Genomic DNA, 19444 nt, shown 5'->3' on the forward strand with positions numbered 1-19444 from the left:
TGTTTTATTTTTTGCAATTCTTCAAGGTAACAAGGTGGAAAGAGGTCTAACAAAAAGGCCCTTGGTTATTGGGAAGGCCCTTTCTTCTGCAAGTATATATTAGTGTGCTACGGAACACTGTACTATGCTAGGCAGGTCGAGAAAGGCTGAAATGTATTACTCACCTTCTCTAGTATCCAGAGGCTTATAATGCAGTTGGGAAAAGTAAAAGCATTAATGGAAGGAAATATATAACTTAGGTGGCAATGACATACTGTGGAGGTCAAAGGAAGGCTTAGTGGAAGAAGCAGGGCTTATATTCCACCTTAAAAGATGGACAGGATGCAATGACATAGAGAAAAGAAGAAGAGTATTCCAGAAAAAGGCAACGTTGGAAAAATCTTGGAGTTGAAAATGAACATATTGTGTTTGGGGACGGTGAAAAATATTATTGTCTTAGTGTTTTTTGTTTTCATATTTAATCATGAAGAGTGTGAGATAAGGTTAGGTTTGAAAGGCTGTTTGTGTCCATGTTTGGAGACTGTTGAATTCCAGGCTGAGGAGTTTGGTCAGCATCCTTTATTTAGTAGAGACCATTTGTGGCTTTGGACTAGAGGAGCAACATGATGATTTCAGTACTTTATAGATATTAAATTGGCTGCAGTGTTCATAGTAGACTTGAGTGGCCAAAGTCTGGAGGTAGAAGATGAGAAATTGCTTAGGAAGTTGTTGTCATTCACTCACCCAGCCATCCATCCATCCATCCAGCCAGCCAGCCACCCAACCATCCAACTATTGCAACAAGCATATAGGTGTTTGATAAGCTAGGCATGAGATAATGAGAGCTTAATAGCAAGAAGAGGAAGGAAAGAATATAAGAAGCATTGCAAAAGAAGAATAAGAGATAAATGTCAAGTTTTCAAACTTCAGATGACTATAAGAAGTGTGGTGCCACTAATGGAAACAAAGAAGTCGCGGAAACATAGACGTTGGAGTGAAGAACTGTTCTGGCTCTATGGAAGAAGGCAAGTTATTAGCATAGCACATTCACAGTCTATATGCAGGACTGCCACTCGTTATAATTCCTGAAATTCAAGTAGAAAATGAAGTTGTATAAATGGGAGTGATTTAAGGTAGGAAAGGGAGATTAGACTAGATAGAACTAGGGTTTCTTCTCAGTCTGAGATCTTGTGAATTAAGGAAAGGTTCTTCCCTGCTGATGATATTATCATACAACTTAGAGGGCACCTTGTCCAATCCCCTACTCATTATTTCAATGGAACTCATAATAAATGGTCATACAGCTTCTGCCTGCAAGTTTTCAGGGATTATGAACTCATAACCTCCCATGGTAGCCCTGTTACATTTTCAGATTTCTCTGTTAGGAAGTTTTTCACTAAGTAGAGCTGAAATCTATATTATTCTGTGAAAGTGCACCACAATACAATTATGGTCCTTTTTCCAATTGGGAACCCTTAAGAGAATTGAAATTAGTGATTATAACTAGCCAAGCCTCTTCTTGTAACACATTTCATGCACCTGGGTCATATCTACAGTCTACAAGAGGTCAGTTTTCCAAATCCAAAGCCATCTGATTCCCTGACTCACCTGGAAGCCCGGGGAGGCCTTGTTGTCCTGGCAATCCATCTAGTCCTTGATCTCCAGGAAGCCCGCGAGGTCCAGGGGATCCTGGTAGCCCAATTCCTGGGGGTCCGGTTGGACCACTATGGCCTTTGTCACCAGGAAGTCCTGGTAACCCCTTTTCACCTGGGAAGCCCTGTCCATCATCACCCTAGACAACACATAAGAAAGAATGAAAGACCAACTTAGTGACTTTACTGGAGAGTCCACTGACCATAGGAAAAGAGGTAACCAATGTAACCAATACTTCGCTCTTTGTTAAGATTCTCTATCATTCTAGTTTATCAATCAACTCCTCTGAGTTTAGTTAGTGGGAATGAAGGTTGTCAACTCTAGGTGATCTGTTAATGCAAAGGTTCTAGATTGGTATGGGGGAGGGGGGAGGAAACAGGAGCAGGATAACAATCTTTGGGGTCACAGAAAGCAGCTGGATTATTGCAAGGGAAAGTTACTGAGAAGTTGAAGCATTGTAAGTGATATGGTCAATAGTTACAAGCATTTATCAAATGAGACAATGACCCATTCTGAGGAAAACAATTCCCATTTTACAGAAAGGAAAAGCACAGAGCAAAAAGTGTCAGGGGCAGAGGTAGGAAGAGATGTTCTGGACTCCCTGCTCTGCCCTGTCTCATGGCCTAGTGGCCATCAGAACCTCCCCCTAATTCAGGTGTGAGGATTTGTTGAGCTAATCACCGGGAACGATCAACTTACCAGAAGGCCTGGCAGACCTGGTAAACCTGGTATTCCGTCCTTGCCTGGGGCTCCTGTCTCACCAGGGAGCCCCTGGGGCCCAGGATCACCCTGGTCTCCTGGCATCCCCAATCCTGTACTGACAGTTGGTTCTCCCTTCTCTCCTTTGGGGCCTGCAGGACCTTGAGTCCCAAATAAACCCTGACAAAGAGACAAAAGGGAATGATCAGGAGATGAAGACTTCATAGAATTCTGGTACCTAGCATAGGTCTGACCTAAAGAAGGTCATGGATACATTTTGTCACTGTTCTGGGCACTTGATTATGTCATAATCTTGGATTATAATTGCTCCTTTATTTTCTTATCCTTTGTAAATTTTAAAATCTTTGAGGCTGGTAATTTTGTCTTAATTCTAATTTTATCTTCAAGGCCCAGAACAGTGCTAGGCAAATGTAAATAATTTTGTGGAAGAAAGGGAGGGGTTAAGAGAGTGAGAAAGGAACGGAACATAGGTAGGTTAAAGCAGAAAGAGACTTTAGAGATCATCTAGTCTGACTTCTTCATATTATGGGTCAAACACCTGAAGCTTTGTTTTATTCCCATCTTTCTTTTACGTGTTTTAGGAAAATTATTGGTGAGGAGTGAGGGGCACTTGAAATCTCCCACTGCTTCCTCAGGGCCAAAGTTTGGTAAGACTTACTCGAGCCCCTGATAGGCCCCGTGCTCCCCCAGAGCCTGGATCTCCTCTGATTCCTTTAAGGCCTGGGAGGCCCATGAGACCTGGTGGCCCAGGCAGGCCTGGCTCCCCAGGTGGTCCAGTGTTGGGAACACCACCATCACAAGCACAAAAACCTGAGTCTCCTGGGGGAGAAAAAAGACAACTTTAAACAAAGTGGGCCATGTTTTCAAGAAGAAGAAAGATCTGACAGTGGGAATTCGTGACATTGAACAACAGAGGGAATCAAAAGGCCTGCAGAGAACAGACTCAAATGAACTAGGTTCACTCTCCATCAAAGTATATCTGTGCTAGTGATTTCGATTTCATTAGTCTGAGGTGGAGACCAGCCAGCAGCGAGTCTAATGTGCAGCCAGAGTTGAGAACCACTGACCTACGTTTACCAACTGAGAGTCTGGAATCCAAGCCACTCAAAGGTTCTCTCCACCAAAATGTCTTTTCCTCTGTCTTTTATACAGAGAGACAAATGCCAAATAAATTGGTGATAGGGATTTCAGCAAAGCACCTTTGAAGAGGTATCAAGGAACCATCAGTACTATAGCGCAGCCACCTGTACCGTCTATGCTTATGGTCTAGAAAATGAGAATTTGGGCCAATATAGGCAACTCTGAGTTCCCTAAGATCCTGAAGGGCCTCTTGTTACTTTTACGAAATTGGTAATCCCTGAAACTCTGAGAGAACAGTCTGTTCTCCAAATGAGCATTTCTCAAGTGTGACCCACGGACCTCCTGCATGAGTCACCTGTGATGTTTGCTTATAAGGCTGTTTGCTAGGCCTCTCCACAGGTCTAATCAATCAGACTCTCAGGAGGCCAGACCCAAGAATCTAATCTTTAGTAACCTGTACAAGGTGATTCTCATGTATAATTAAGCTTGAGAATCACTATCACCATTCCAGACTTAGAAAAACCTTCTGGTCCCATGGGAACATAGAAGGGGCAGTGTCAAGAGTTGTCCCTGTTTTAGGAACGAGAATGGCATCAAGAAGTACACTAGCTCTGTAGTGAGTCAGAGAAGGGCCAAGGTTAACATCCTAAGTGAAGACTTGCAATTTAATGTCCTTTCCCCTAAAATAGTCTTCCTTGGATCTGAATAGTAGAGATGGAGCTTTCAAAAACTTCTGAACTAGCTCCTATACTTAGGTAGTGACATGTTATGATAGGGCAACGAGAAAGGAGGGGAGTAAGTTAGGACCTCTCTGAGGTTGAGGAGAGCTGTCAATTCCTTGAGAGAAGAGGAGAGATCTCAGGTACCTGAAACCGCTAGGCCATCCCCAAACCTCTCTTCAGCTAGTACTTTTCACCTCTTCCTCCACACTGGCCTGGGCTGCAACTACAATGAGTTGATTTATTTGAGCTTTAGCATCTTCACCTCAGAGTATGAAATGGAAGAATGACCCAAAAGCAGCAAGAAGATGGAGAGAACAGTGCAGCCCAAGGCTTGGGTAATCAATCAGTCCTTCACCAGCAGTGGAGGCTGGAGTTGTTTTCCTAGAGCCAGTTGGCTTTTTCAGAGTGCCAGGTCTTGACCTGTTCAGCCCTTTCCTTCAAGCTGAAGGTAATGATAAGTGACCTCCAGCCTTGGCCTTGCAAACTGGGAGGGGTTACAGCAAGTGCTGGTTAACACCCTGGGCTACTGGCAATAGCTTCTGAAGGTGGAGTGGGTAGGAAGAGAGAGTAGCCTGTGAGCCACTTCGTCCTGTGTGACCTCAATTACCAGCCTCAGTCTTAGAGGCCCAAATATAACACTTCCAACATTCCTATAATCAAATCCTCAATCAGGATCCAAGATCGCTTCTGTTCGGGTTCCCAAGGCTGTCGGTTTGCTCTTTTCCCAGAAAGCCTTTTCCAAGGAGTTCGGGGAACAAAGAAACCCACGGGAACAAAATCACCTTTTACTCCTTTGAGGCCTGGGTTTCCTTTTGGACCTCGTTCTCCTCGGAGACCAGGGAACCCTGGCTCTGTGTTCTGTAGGGTTCCAGTCTCAAATGCTGGACCTTCAGGAAAAAGAAGCATAAAAGATTGGCAAGTTACATGAGCCTGGGCTCATCTGACTAGCACAGCAGCTCAGTTACCAAGGCCTGGGTCTTCAAGGCTCAATAACCAGAGCAGAAACAAACAAACAAAAAATCCAAGTCCAGGACCCAAAGTCTGCAGCAAGTCTATCCTCTGTTAGCTCGATTCACTCTACTACTACTTACAGAATGTCTACTATGTTTCAGTCAGTAGACTAGACACAGGGGATACAGGAATGACCAAGGCAGCTTCAGTAACTCAGCAGTCCCAATGTCTATCCCTGAAAATCCTCTTAGGACAAAAGATGAAGTGGGTGCAAGCTGCAGTGGTCATAGAATTTAGGTTACAAAGAAACATGCTGGGCATATTTCCAGTCTTTCTCTTAGAATCTGGAATCTTACACTCAAGTAGAAGATCTAAGTAGAATAAGCCCTCTGGAGGCTTTTAGCAGCCACCTTGAAGATTCAGGCTTAGCTTCCCATTTATGAGGCTGTCAGGACACTCTCCTGGAGCCCTGAGGAGCAGGGAAAGGTTGAAACAGCCAATGCTTCTTCTTCAGGAGCTGCAAGACTGGAGGCCTCGGGGCTGAGAACAGCGAAGGGTGGAAGGAAGTGAGTACTAAAGTTGGAAGGCGTTAGGTAGTGTTTGGTCATCGAGATGGGCCCAGCTTGCTTGTTCCTTGATGAACACTGACTGTTGTGCTTACTAACTTGTAGAAGTAGGGGTCTGACTCAGAGGATGAGGGTGTCATCACTACCCCTCTGCAGTTATCATGTGTCCTGGCTTAGCTGTTTCACCTGTGAAATGCTCCCTCCCTCAAAAATCATGACTGTTCTGCAGTCTGGGTCACACTTGAGTCTCAAGACCAAAGGGAGAAATGAACAACTTACCGGGTGGGCCTGGTAGGCCTGGTAGGCCTGGCAAACCATCTCTGCCAGGGAGGCCAACTGCCCCAATTGTGGTGCGGCCTGGGTTTCCTTGATCCCCCTTCATGCCTGGAACTCCCTGGGGCCCTAGGGCACCTGGGACACCTGGAAGGACAAGCCCACACAAAAATGCAAATCATATCACCCTATTCTTCAGGAGTATTACAATCAGTGGCATACTTTGGAAAACTAACTCCAAGGGAAGAATTTGAGAAAGCATTCACCTTTCTCTTGCATCAGAGTTAGAAGGGTCCTTAGGAATCATCTAGCCTAACCTCTTGGGAAATTGAGGCCCAAAGACATGAGGAAATGTGGGGTGAGGAGCTTCTTAGTGGCAAACCTGAGAGGGAAACTTATATCTCCAGTATCCCACTTCTTGATTTTTTCCACCCTGGTGCTGGGATCAACTGTACCTCCTCCACGTAACTTCTTTAAAAGCACAGGTATCCTTACAGGGGCCTATCTACAAGGAATTTAGAACCTGGTGCTTTTGAAAGTAATGTCTGAGGCTTTATATTTGGGACATCAATGCCTCCCAGACTCTGGCATGCCCTTTGTCTGTTTACTACTATAGAATGACACATGGGTATGCCCCTCTGATGATTGTTTCAAGGGTGTCATCCATAGGATCCTGGGACCACTTAGTGCTTGAGTTAAGCATAGACTAAGGGTCTGGGTACAAACTTTCCTCTGGGCTTTTGTTAGCCCCTTCTAGCAGGAATCAACTGGGATGGCACATCCACAGAAGAGTGACAGGGCTCTGGCAGTCCAACCCAGGTTCCCTTGGGTTGCTGCAAACCTCAGTGACAGTCTGGGATTGCCTGTTTAGCTACGGTACATTACTGAAGCCAAAGGAAAGCTGCTCACCAAGGTCCTACCCTGATATACATCGTGGGCTGGCAGCAGGGAGCCTTCTGAATATAGCTATCTTTCCTTTGACTTTGGTTAAGTATGTAACCAGATCAGAGGTATAGAAGAGGACGCTGGGCACCAGAGAGGATAGAGGACTGATCTGTGTATGGGGTGGGTTAGTTTGTTTCACCTGGTAAAGCTGGTAAGCCAGGGATGCCAGAAGGGCCAGGCGGGCCCTGGATGCCTTCATCCCCTTTAAGGCCTGGGAGGCCTGGCATGCCGGGGTCTCCAGGATAACCTGGCACTGCAGTGAAAAAATAAAGCAGTGAGCAAACCCAGAGCAGGCCCACAAATGCCACAAAATGCCTAACAAGAGTTTCAAGGAGATGTCCTCGTGTTAGAAATGCCTTTCTTATCCTTTATAGGTCTCCCAGGTGCTAATGGCCTCATGTGATAAAGAGGCTACTTGAGCTAAGGCTTCACTAGTGTTCAGAACAGGTCTGACCAGGGCTTGCCTTCTGTGGTAAACTCTGGTAAGTACTAGGAAGGTTCTTCTACTACTACCAATCTGCTGTAATACCTCAAACGTCTACCATTTGGGTTAAGGTGTTGAAGTCTACTATTCATGTTATACACATAGGTTTCCTGGGAGTGGAACACAGGAAGTCACTGTCAACTATTAACACCCCAGCTTCAATGAATTTACCAGACAGGGCATGGGCCTGAGAGGGATAAGTTAGGAGACTCTAAGGGGAAGAGGCACTATAGTAGAAGGCTTTGATCAAGCCAGAGGTATCTGGAGACACTGTGCATCTGGGTCTCTGGAGAAGGCAAAGGGAAGAGTTGGGGACACACAGTAACTAGAACAAGGGGAGGTGAAGACAAACTTTCAAAGCATCATACTGTTGAGTACTGTCAACTAATTGCTCCCCTAGCCAAAGATACTTTTCTACTTCCTAGGAAAGTGTCAAGCTCAAGCATGCATGGGATCATGTAGAAGGGACCCTGAGTGTCCCAAAGTACCAGGCTGAAGTCAGCCTAGGTGGAGAGGATATCAATCCTTCCCTAAACATTAGTAGAACCATTTTTAGCAAATCTAGGCCCAGGCCAACCCAAACCTTAGTCTCGGTGAACCCAATAGAAAAATGGAGTGTGGGGCTTTGCCCAAGATAATGGGGTTAGCTTCATTCCCCAAGTTCAGGACCCATGAGGGGCTCTTGGGAGTGTTGGGTTTAGCAACAATCCAGTGGCTGACAAATTATCCTTTTAACAATTACAGGGGATATAGAATTTAACCCCCTGTCTTTTCTTCTCCATCCAAATCAATGAAAATTTGCACCTGAGATAACAGCACCATCTCTATCAATGAAAACATCGGGGCCTGGCAGACCAATGCCACCCTTTTCACCCTGAAAAGATTAAATACATTAAACACAAATATTTCCATGACCTCATCACGCAAGATCTATGTGCCCTCAAAGCCATTCCCCAGGAAAACCAAAGGTTCCTTCTTCTGTAACCCCCAATTTCCAGGGCCAACTAGTTCATAGGTTAATTTAAAAGTCCAATAAATTCAAGATGAAGGCGACAAAGCCAGGCCAGAGGCTTGACGCTCAATTGCAAACCTATCAAGGATGAGGGATCCCAATTTTATTTTACAACCTTACTCTAGGATAATTTGCTTCTGGGCCTGGGAAACATCACAGGAATAGACAACATGGCTGCACCCAAGAGGTGCTAAGGAGGGAGCAGAGTTTCAACATTTTTCCCACTCTCAGCAGACCTGGGACTCTGCTACTGTCACTGCCCTTGTTAGTGGGTGATGTTAGGCAGGGGAAATCAAAGGAGTCTTAATGCTCCCAAAAAAGGGACTCAGGTACCAGAATCAGATACAGTGGCATATCCAGGGTGGGGTGGTGGGAGCTATCTGCACCAGGTGCAGGCAATAACGGGATGCATTGTCTGTAGAGAATTTAAAAACTATAATAAAACCACAAAGTTGGCAATTCTAAACAATGTCCATAATAAAATATTCCTCCTTGTAGGGATGGATTTGCTCCTATAGCACCCCCGCCCCCAAATTCATGTTGAAAACCTGATGCTTAAAGTGATGGTATTAGGAGGTGGGGCCTTTGGGAAGTGATTAGGTCATGAGGGCAGAGCCCTCATGATTGGAATCAGTGTCCTTATAAAAGAGGCCCAGAGAGCCAGCTCTCCCCTTCTACCATGTGAGGAAATAGCAAAAAGTAGGAAGTTTGCAAGCCGGAAGAGGGCCTTCACCAGAGCCCAACTATACTGGCACTCTGATCTCAGCCTTCCAGCCTCCAGAACTGTGTGAAATAAATTTCTGCCTTTTAAAAAGCCACCAGTCTGTGATATTTTGTTATAGAAGCCCAAATGGACTGAACAGCATTTATAGTAATTCTTCACACTTCCACCTCCCCAATCCTGCATTTTCACTTCCCAACAACATTACCTTAATTCCTGGGAATCCATTAAGCCCTGGGAAACCTGAGGCCCCCTTCTTGCCCTGTGGCAGAAACATAGTTACAAATAAGTAGAACGTTTAAGAGCCTAAGAGGGGCTGGTCTTTGGATTAGGCTAAGGCAAATGGCACAGGGATCTTGGATGGCATTCCAGGGTATACATAGATTCTACCTGACTCTGGAAGCTGTAAAATGTTCCATAAGGCAATATGGCACTAGGTAGCCAACTTGCACGTTAAGAGGTATAAGGGCCACAAAGCTAGAGATGAATATAAGCAAGCTGGCCTTGCTAGGCCCTGATAACATGTTAAAGAAGTATGACCGCATCATGGCATGGCACCGAAATTAAAACTGAATACAAATCTTCTTTGGTGAAAACAAAAGAAGAAAGTGGCTGAGATTATGCCAATCAAAGGGAGGTGGACAATTTGCATTATAGGCAGCGTCTCCCTTTGGACTGATGACCATGTTAAGTAAAGCAAGGGGGCCTTTTGATTAGGATTTTATACACCAAGGCGTTAATGATGTTAACCAAAATACCTGACTCCCTGGAGGACCTGGGACTCCTTCTAAACCCATGGGACCCTGTAAAGAGAATAGAGGCACCTTAGAAAGATTAATAGCCCACATTAGAGAAAGCCACTAGACTTACATAACAAAGGCATCCAACTGAGTTCAGGATTTAGCGGCTCCTAAAATCAGGTAAGAGAATGTTCCTAGACCTGGCTTAATGACTTCTTTCTAAGCACTAATCCATCAGGCTGAATAGCCACACTGAGCATTTTTAAAAGAGCTAAATAAATGGAAACATTTTAAGTACTAGGTGGAATTTGGTAGAAGGGCTGGGTGGTATTATACTTAGTCTGCCTTAGTTCCAAGTCATGAGATTTTTAAATAGATTGTGGGAGGGCCTCTTGTCTCTCACCCCAAATGCATTCTTTGCTGGTGATTATGTGTTTTCAAGACAAGGGAGTAGGGAAAAGTAGAGAAAGAAATAGCAAGGTAATGGAAGAATATTGCTGAATACTCGAAAGACTCTTAACAAGCTTCATCACCAAGCTAAAAACACAATTCTCTAAAATGCTACTTCTTTAAGGCTAAGGTTGGCCAACTGCTTTCAGCCTAAGACCTAAGTTCCCGAAGCTAGGAATCAGAGGGGCTAACAGCTATTTCTACTCTTGAAATGAGATTATTATTGGAAACTATTGACTTCAAACATCACTCACTATGTTCTAGAACTTCCCAGGCTTGTTTCTGTCCTGTAAAGATTGCACTTGGCCCTCTTCCATTCCTGCAACCCCCCAACCCTTGTCCACATTCCCTCAGGATAGAATGGAATGAAAGTAAGACAACATTCACATCATTCTTCAGTCCAGAAGATAATTAAACATGAGGACAAGGAGAGTAAATAGGTTGAGGAGCCACCTAGTGTAGGGGGGGTACATCATTCCTTATTCATGGGAGCCATTAAATCAAGGGAATGGGGCAAAGTAGAGAGGAGGAGGTCTTAGGGACCTGCCAGAGGGTTGAGGAAGAGAAACAAGAGAAGCTTAGATGGCCATCAAGTTACACAACATAAAACACAAACAGAAAAGATAATGGACCAAGTGACTTGATAGACCCAGGCAAGCAATATTCCAGGTTCGTACCCTAGGTCCTGGCAAACCAGGGATTCCCTTTTCTCCTTTCTCTCCAGTAATTCCAAATCCCTAAAGGAAAAAAGAAAACACAAGTTATTCATTTCCTTATAGGTCTCCTGGCACCATCCAAAGCAAGGAGGTAATTTCTAACCAGCTCCACTGTCCCACTGGGGAGGCTCAGCATGCTGAGGCTCTTGGCACTGCCTGAGAAACACATACGGCCTGAGTATAACTTGGGCCATTCATTCAAGGTTCCCTTTTGGTTCTAGAAGTAACATCTTCTCTCCCAAACACTATTACATGTATTTATAGCAACATGATTAACAGCATAGAAATGATTAAATATTTGATTTTACAGATGGGGAGACTAATACTCAGAGGGCTAAGCATCTTGTATGGGTTACAGAATCAGTGAGACAGTCAGGTCTTCAGACTTCCATTCCAGGGCCCTTTCCATGAGAACAGGCTGCCTTCCACCATCCAGGAGCTTGGTTCTTTGACCCACAATTGAGAATCATGTTAATCCTTGTGGGTCGATACCAGAGGGAAGAGCTTCTGTCCTTTGCAGACATGATGACTGCAACATCCTCTTCAGTGGGAAAGAGTATTTCTATCTAGGCATGGTCTAGAACCCTGCAGACCCTAGGAGCGCTCCAAAGGGGATTGTGATATGGTCTCCAAATCCTCTTGCCCTGCTCACAGGAGGAGAGGGCTTGAAGCCATGGACACAACTTGGGGATTCGCTAGGGACAAGCAGAAATCTAAAAAGCAGAGTAGGTGAGAAAGAGCTTCCTCCTCTCTGGGTTTAAGGGCAAGTGTATTCTGGGCCCCTCAGATACAGAAGAGTTCATTACTAAAGTGGATAAAGTCTTTCACGGCAAACTTAATCGAGGCCATTTTGTTGTTATTGTACAAAAGTGGACTTTCTGGAGCATAGATTTTGGCAAACAACATTTAGGCCTATTGTGAGAGTAAAGGAGGCAGTGAAGCTTTCTCAAATGTAAGCTTATGAAAGACGCTGAATGTTGTGGCACATCTCCTCTTGTCCTCTTGATGTGACCTGGCTCAGCTGGTTGCGAGGGCACTGCTCCAATCCTATTTGTAGTTTTTCTTCCTCTTACATACTCAGAGCATTCCCATGGGTACTGAAAGCTGGATGAATAGCCCTTAGCCTTCTAGGCCCAAGGTTTTTTTTTTTAATGTGGGTTGTTTGTTTTGTCTTTTTATTGAGAGGAAAGTGTGTGTCTGTGAAGGGTCCAATTCAAAGCAGGCTTTGGTTCCTACTTGCCTTTTCTCTTTTCTACATCTATAGTTGTGTGTCAAATAGCTCAAACTTCATGCTGAATAGGATTTCTATTTGAAAGGCCTGTGGATCAAACTGAATGCAAACTTATTTGAAATCTTAGTTCTACATCTCAAATTGGAAACCAAGGCATGCTGCCACCTGGTGGAATGTGTCTGTTGGCCTCTGAAGTCAAACACTTCATGCAGCCTTTCCTGGTCTGACCATGGAAGCTAAGGCAGCTCATGCTGCCCCACATCTTAATATGCTACGATGGATCATATACGAAAGTCTGTAAGCAGAAGGTGTATATTGTACTCACTTCAGTCTCCTCCAAGGCACAATACTGCAGGCTGAACATATACAATGTAGTCTAATACATACTTGTTGAATTAAATGGAATAATGACCCAGAGAACAAAACTGTTGCAAAGGGTGAAGGAAAGAGTGTCCAGGAACCATCTCATGCTTCCCACCTATTTTGCCCACAGCTGTAAAGACAAGGGGACCTTGTTCTTTTTCTTCAGAAAGCAGGAGGAAGCTCTGGACTCTTGCTTTCTCAGCGAGAGGGTCTGAGCACTTGCATTACATTGTGAACAAAAATAAATGCATAAAAAGGAAAAAATTAAAGACAGTAATTTTTATGTGTGGGTTAAAGCCAATAAAATGTAAATGACTTGGCAAGATATTGGGCTGTAGGCTCAGCTTGTCTCCCAGCGCAGGGAGGCGCTGTACAGGGCGCTGCTGAACAAGCTGTTCTAGCAAGATGTCCTGGGACCAGTCCTCATCAAGAGTTGTCCTGCACCCACCGCTCCCACACCCCTTCTCAGCCATGGCTGGGAAAGCCTCACTGGAGCACCAGCTTGGCTATTTACAGGTCTGCTCTCTGGGGCCCTGGTCTCCTGGTATTTTTGGTTCAACGATATTAGTGGCTCTGCAAAAACTCAACTTCAGTCACGTGGCCAGGTGTGAGGGGGGATGATGTAGTCACCGAGACAGGGTGAGGAGGGTGATACGAGAAAAAGGCAAGCTGCAAACACCAGGCTGGGACCAGGGCACGTCAGGCCGCACTGCCCAGTAAAAGACACTCTGCCCACGGGGCCTCAGAGGCATGCTCACTGAGAGGCAGGCTGCCAGCACGGTCACCCTCTGCTCGAACTTCTCCCCCAACCCAAAGCAGGCTCCTCATGGCCCCAGTGAAGGCAATGGAGACGGGCTAAACCCACCTGGACAACAAGGGTGGCATCTCTAACTGGGAAAGGCAGGGGGAGGCTGGAGCATGAAAAGGGGGAGTGAGGCCACAGGGGAGGGGGTGGGAGTGACTTGTGGTAAGATTTTGGAAGCTAAACTGCAGGAATCTCTTCTGCTTGGCACTGCATGGGTCACTTGAGATTTGAAACTGGAGAGGTGAGGAAAGTTGAGTCTCCTAAACTCTGACCATGCCACGTTGAGACTATTGCCCCTCAGGGTTCCAGGGCCCAGGGCCTAGCTTAAGTCTGTCAAGCTGGGGCTCCTCCTCCAAAGGACCTACCTGAAGTGCCTGGAAAGCCTGGTCTTCAATTGAAGAACCCCACTTGCTTGGTAGTTGCCTCAGATCCACTCAATAGGTACCTCAAGATTTGCGTTTCTTCTCTTCTCTCTCCCCTTATCTCTTTCATTTTGCCTTACTCTCTGTTTGCTTGTCCCTTGGATGAGGGGCATCCAAGTATATGATTCTCTCTGACAATCTCCATGGGAGTAGCTGAGGCCTACAAGTGTGCGTGCATGTGCTGCTGGGGACAGTGGGGTGAAATGTGTGAAGCTGGAGCGGAGTAAGAAAATCAGGGATCTTTGGTCACTGCAGAGAGTGCAAGAGAAAGAAGGTGAGGCATAAATCTGTCAGGTTGGCCACTTAGCAGCTCCTGCAAAGATTTGGGCTCAGAGGGAAAGGGAACAAATAGTTAAAGGGAACATTTTGGATTCCCTACAGATTTCCATCCTCTGCTGCTGCCTTGTTTCTCACTGAGTGTGGATAATTGAAAGGCGTTGCGAGTGCTTTGAGTTTGAGAAGTATGTTTCCTCTGAGAAGCCGAGAGTATCTCAAACACGTTACCACCTTTCTTCTCACAACTTTTCTGTCAGAAGGCACATAAGGTACCTATGAATGTTCTCATTAAGCAGATAGATATTAGGAGCTACATGATTTGGCCAGGGTCACACATCAAATCTATGCCAAAGTGGGCAGAGATCTCTGGTTTCTTGGTTCTCACCCTCTGAAAATATGCTGTGCTATATAAAGGGAGGCATTTTCCAGTTTGGATGTCTTTTCAATCAACTGGGGTTTCTATTTTTCAGTCCACACTGTGAAACACTAGAAATGCTGAGTTTGAAATGGTATTGCAACTTATCACGGTGCCTTGTTGTCAGTCAATCTCTTTCTTTCACAGGACAAAAGGGAACAGGGTGAAAGTGCAGCAGGGGAAATCCTCTGAGGCAGAACAGGGAAGGGAACAGGAGGGAAGGAGCATGAGCCAGTGAACCCGGTAACACCAAAGGAGATGATAAAATCCATCATCACCATGACAAGAACGAACTAGACTGCAGGGGGCAGTATGGTATGGGGGAAAAGGCCTGAATTCGCTAGAATTCAAGAAAGCTGAGTTTCAGTCTCAGCCCTGCTAATAGCTTGCTATGTGACTCTGGACAAATCTCTCCATCTGTTCAGGCCGTGGTTTCCTCATCAGTACAGGGAGATAAGCTTAACCCACCTTGCTTTACTCACGGAGATGATGCAAGGTGACTAGAATCTATGTGAAATGCTCACAAAGAAAGGTGTAAACCTTATTCCCCAACCCACTTGCAAAGTACTTTATATCTGTGCTGTCCAATAGAAATATGTGAGCTACTATGTTATTTTAATTTTCCCAGTAGCCACATTAAAAAGTAAAACAAATAAGTAAGATTAATTTTAATAACACTTTATTTAACCAAATATATCATAAATATTGTCATTTCAACATTGACGTAAAAATTTTTAATGAGACATTTTAGATTATTTTTCTCGTACCGAGTTTTGGAAAGCCAGTGCATATTTTTCACTTACAGCACACCTCATTTCAGACTAGCCACATTTCAAGGGCACAGAGGCCATATGTGGCTAGTGGTTCTGGTATTGGACAGCACAGCTTTATACTTTGTAAAGAAACTTCATGTACGTTGTAAGTTGGGCCTCAAAACAGCAGCTATGACCATTGACATATTACAGATATACAGAGAGGTTCAGAGACTTGAAAAAATCCCAGAGCTAGAGATGGGTTTGAAGTCCAGGTGTCCTGTCTCCAACATAAGGGTTCTCTTCCTTTCTGATTCATTAGATACTGAGCTGATTAAAATCAAGGTCATTGAACAGATGATTCTCTGTGCCCCTGTGTTTGTAGGAAGCAATACGAATCATCATGAAAGCAACCTGTGCCGCTGGCGCTACTGGCTCTGTTTTCTGGCCACCAGGAGAGACCCAAAGTATTTCCAACAACTGCAGGGAAGCACTGGAGTCATCTCTCCACACTTTGCCAGCAAGCCGGGGCAGGCCTGGCCATCTTTGATCCATCCGTTTCCCTCCTGACCCCTACATCCAGTCCATGAAAATCTTGTCAGCTCCTCCTTCAAACCACCCCCTGCGATTTAAGACACATATTAACCAAATGTAATGTGTGGGCTTTGTGGGATTCTGATTCAAACAAGGCAATTACAGAACAATATATTTACGAGACAATCATAAATCTGAATTCTGACTTGTTAACTGATGTTAAGTAATTCTGATAATTAGTGATGATGATATTATCACTGTTTTTAGAAAGCCCTTATCTCAGAAATACTGAGGTATTTATGATGAAACAATATGTCTGTTATTTGCTTCAGATTGGCCGTGAGCTGCTAATTATTGAAGCTGGGTGATAGGTACACGGGGGATCATTATGCCATTCTCTCCACTTCATATGTGTTTGAAATGTTTCCTAATAAAAAGTTTAAACTTTTTACATTTCAAATCCATGCCCTTCTTTCCATTTCCATTGCTATCACCCTAGTCCAGGCCACCACCATCTCTCGCCTGGACTCTTGCAGTCGCCTCTACTTGCTGTTACCCCCTCCCTCCATCCTCCACTCTCCACCCCCATTACCACCAAAGTCATCGTCTTAAAAACACAAGTCAGAGCCTTCCAATGGCTTCCCATTACATTTAACATAAAAGCCACTTTTTACCTACAAAGGTCTCCACGATCTGGCTCCTGTGTCTCTGCTTGGTTCTTGGCCTTGCTCACTCTGCTCCACCCACTCACCTTCTTGCTGTTCTTCAAAAGCACTGGGCTTTTGCCAAATTCGGGGTCTTGGCACTTGTGGTTCCCTCAGCCAGAAACACTCTTCTCAATTTTCATCTTCACATGACGCGCTCCCTCATAATATGCACTCCCTCAGAGAGGCCCTTCTTGACCACTCTGTCCAAAGTAGCCCACCCCATTCCCTATTCACACTCTATCACTTTACCCTTTTCTATCTTCTATGTGTCACTTACCACTATATGAACTTTTTTTGATTCATTTGTTTACTTGTTTGTTGTCTGTCTCCTCCCTCACTCCCCCATTGGAATATGCTCTCCTCAAGGACAGGGACTTTTACTTAGTTGACTGTTATTTACTGTTGTAGCCTCAGAGTCCAGCAGAATGCCTGACACATGGGGGCCCTCAAAAGGTATTTGTTGAGTGAAAGAATCTAAGCTACATGGGCAGATAGCAACGTGAAGACAGGATTACTAAGATTAACTACCATTTACTGAACAATTGATAAGTGCCAGCCTGTACTAAGCCCTTTTCATGCACATTGTCTCATTTAATTTTTATAACCACCCTGTTATTACATTATTATCTCCTTTTCGTAAGTTAGGAAACTGAAGCCCAGAAAAGTTAAGAAACTTGTGCAAGGTCAATAGCTAGAAACTGGTGAAACCAGAAGTCAAGCCTAGGTCTGTTTTAATTCTAGAGCTTGAGCTAATAACCTCTAAGTTATATAGTCACATGGAGAACCATGCTAATGTCCCTATGGATATGAGAAACAAGAAAATTTCCTTAAATCCCTTCTAAAAATGAAGATGGTGGAATTCCCTACAATGACCATAGGAAGGAGTCTTCCTGTTAGCCTTCTATTGCTGTGGCTTTTGTCCAATCAGATCCTTGAATACATGTTGACCAAACAGGGAGACTTACCGGGAGACCTGGAAGGCCGGCTGTTCCTGGGAAACCTTGAAGCCCTGGTTCACCCTGGAAAATCAACCAAGGCTCAGTGGGTAGCAGGAGGAAGCAGTGAACATAAAGGAGATGGCTCCCTTGAGCTACTTGGACTGGGGAGTGGGGAACCAAGGGGTATCAGGATTGGGGCAAAAGAGGGTGGTGCAGATTCCCCAGGCTCCCCAACTAGTAACTGCACTAGGATGTCTTACTTTAGGGAGACCTTTGTGGTGTGGGAAGGACGAAGGCTCATGGCAGGGGAAGAAAATGTCTAAAACAGAATCTCAAAAGCTCAGGCTAATTGAGAGACAGAAAGGATTATCATCTGTTTTCTTTCTAGTGGAAGAAGCTGTTTAGTGCGATTTCCTGTAGCAAATTATAGGCTGCAAAGAAATCAATGGTTTTGGGAAAACAGTAACAATTACAATTTGCATAGGGACATATAACACTCTAATCTGTCTTTCCCTGATATGCTAATTTACCTACATGTGCCATAGAAGGGCTCCCTAAGATTTGGGAATGGTCAGGGAGGAAGGTAATCTTTCATATGCTCCCAAACTGTTCCATAATCAATGATTAGTTTCTGTAAACCTGGAGAAGGCCTGGAGTTGTTGCTTCCACAAAAATAAAATTGAAGAAATGGGACTAAACACCTTTCCCTGTCTGGGTCCCTTGACCACAGGCACAAAATCATAAAACTTAAGGGAACCCCAGGAAGGAAGGGAATTCAGGTTACTGAAAGATATCTGCACACCTTAACAGCATACAGCCATTCAAATACAACCATGTGTACACTGACTCCCAGCAAAATACAGATTATAAAATATCTCTGTTGAACAGGTCTACAGCCTCAGCTCTGGTAGTTCATATCAGGTGAATTAGGGCATCTACTGTCACTTGGTGACAGTATATCCTATTTGCAGGGACAAGTTTTGAGGGCAAATAACTTCTTTAAACAAATAACTCAAAAGCAACCATTTATACCCCTGGTGTTCTGTTGCAGTGCTTTGGGGACATCATAAGTATTGAGAGAGTTGGGAGTTAGGAGGAAAAAACCTAACCATTTAATGTTTGTTTTAAGTTAATCAGCATCTTGATAATTCAATCTGCAAAGCTAAATCACAGAAAAAACCACTTAAATGAATACTCAGAAACCCAGGCACACTCATATCCACTCACCAAAAAACAGACTTTTAAGAAAGCTTGTCATAATGGACAAAACAAAGATGCGTTACCCTTACAAACAAAAAAATCCATTACCCAGAACCCTCTATCTCCAGTATAGTCTGGTTATTAGAGTTGAGTCTAGCCTTAATAGGGAAGGGATTATTAATTTTTCCTGTTTTTAAATGTTCACTACCTTGGATCCTTTCTTCCCTTTGGGAAACCCCATAAATTCCAGTTCTCCAGTAGATGGTGGGGGTCCTGCAGGGCCAGGGAGGCCAACATCCCCCTGTAAGATCAAAGGGAATGTTAGCAAAGCAGAAACCACACAGGCCATTTCTCCAGAGAGTAGGTTTGCCCTCTGGGTGTAATTCACAAATAAACTGTCCATTACTTTGGCCTCTTCACCCTCACCCTTGCATCAATGAGGAAACAAAACTATCAGTGCCAAGGGGTGAGAAGAATTATAAGTCTGACCAAATGCAGTTTGTACCAGCACTGCAGAGGGAGGAAGCAAGATGGATAAAAGGAAACTGCAGGTTCATGGTTGCCATGGTCATGCATGAAAGGGTGTTCAGAAGAGAGTAAAAAAGGAGTTTGAGCAAGGTGAATAGCCACCCCTTGGCAACAGTGACCAGACTCTAATTGGTCCAATCCTTGCCAAAAGCACAAGCAGAGCTAGTGAAGTCCATGTTGGAACATTGGAAGCTGGATTTCCTCTTCAAAGGCAGTACAGTCTACAAGAGGCAGCCATAAAGACTGGGGAGGGCAAGCTTC

General features: G+C 44.5%; 1 protein-coding gene across 6 annotated transcripts in view; it reads right to left on the reverse strand.

The window, feature by feature from the left end:
- Positions 1 to 19444, reverse strand: part of COL4A6 (collagen type IV alpha 6 chain) — a 253247-nt gene that overhangs the window by 28064 nt on the left and 205739 nt on the right. For all 6 annotated transcript variants that reach the window (XM_070501890.1, XM_070501888.1, XM_070501891.1 and 3 more), the window contains exons 12-23: positions 18864 to 18956; positions 17483 to 17536; positions 10974 to 11033; positions 9865 to 9909; positions 9315 to 9368; positions 8178 to 8247; positions 7029 to 7142; positions 5951 to 6091; positions 4937 to 5041; positions 3011 to 3171; positions 2332 to 2511; positions 1588 to 1771 (exon numbers count right to left, since the gene is read on the reverse strand). In XM_070501890.1, coding sequence (XP_070357991.1) covers positions 1588 to 1771; positions 2332 to 2511; positions 3011 to 3171; positions 4937 to 5041; positions 5951 to 6091; positions 7029 to 7142; positions 8178 to 8247; positions 9315 to 9368; positions 9865 to 9909; positions 10974 to 11033; positions 17483 to 17536; positions 18864 to 18956 — 1261 coding nt within the window. The remainder of the gene's footprint in view (positions 1 to 1587; positions 1772 to 2331; positions 2512 to 3010; positions 3172 to 4936; positions 5042 to 5950; positions 6092 to 7028; positions 7143 to 8177; positions 8248 to 9314; positions 9369 to 9864; positions 9910 to 10973; positions 11034 to 17482; positions 17537 to 18863; positions 18957 to 19444) is intronic.

Source organism: Equus asinus, chromosome X (assembly GCF_041296235.1).
Source record: "Equus asinus isolate D_3611 breed Donkey chromosome X, EquAss-T2T_v2, whole genome shotgun sequence".
NCBI lineage: Eukaryota > Metazoa > Chordata > Mammalia > Perissodactyla > Equidae > Equus > Equus asinus.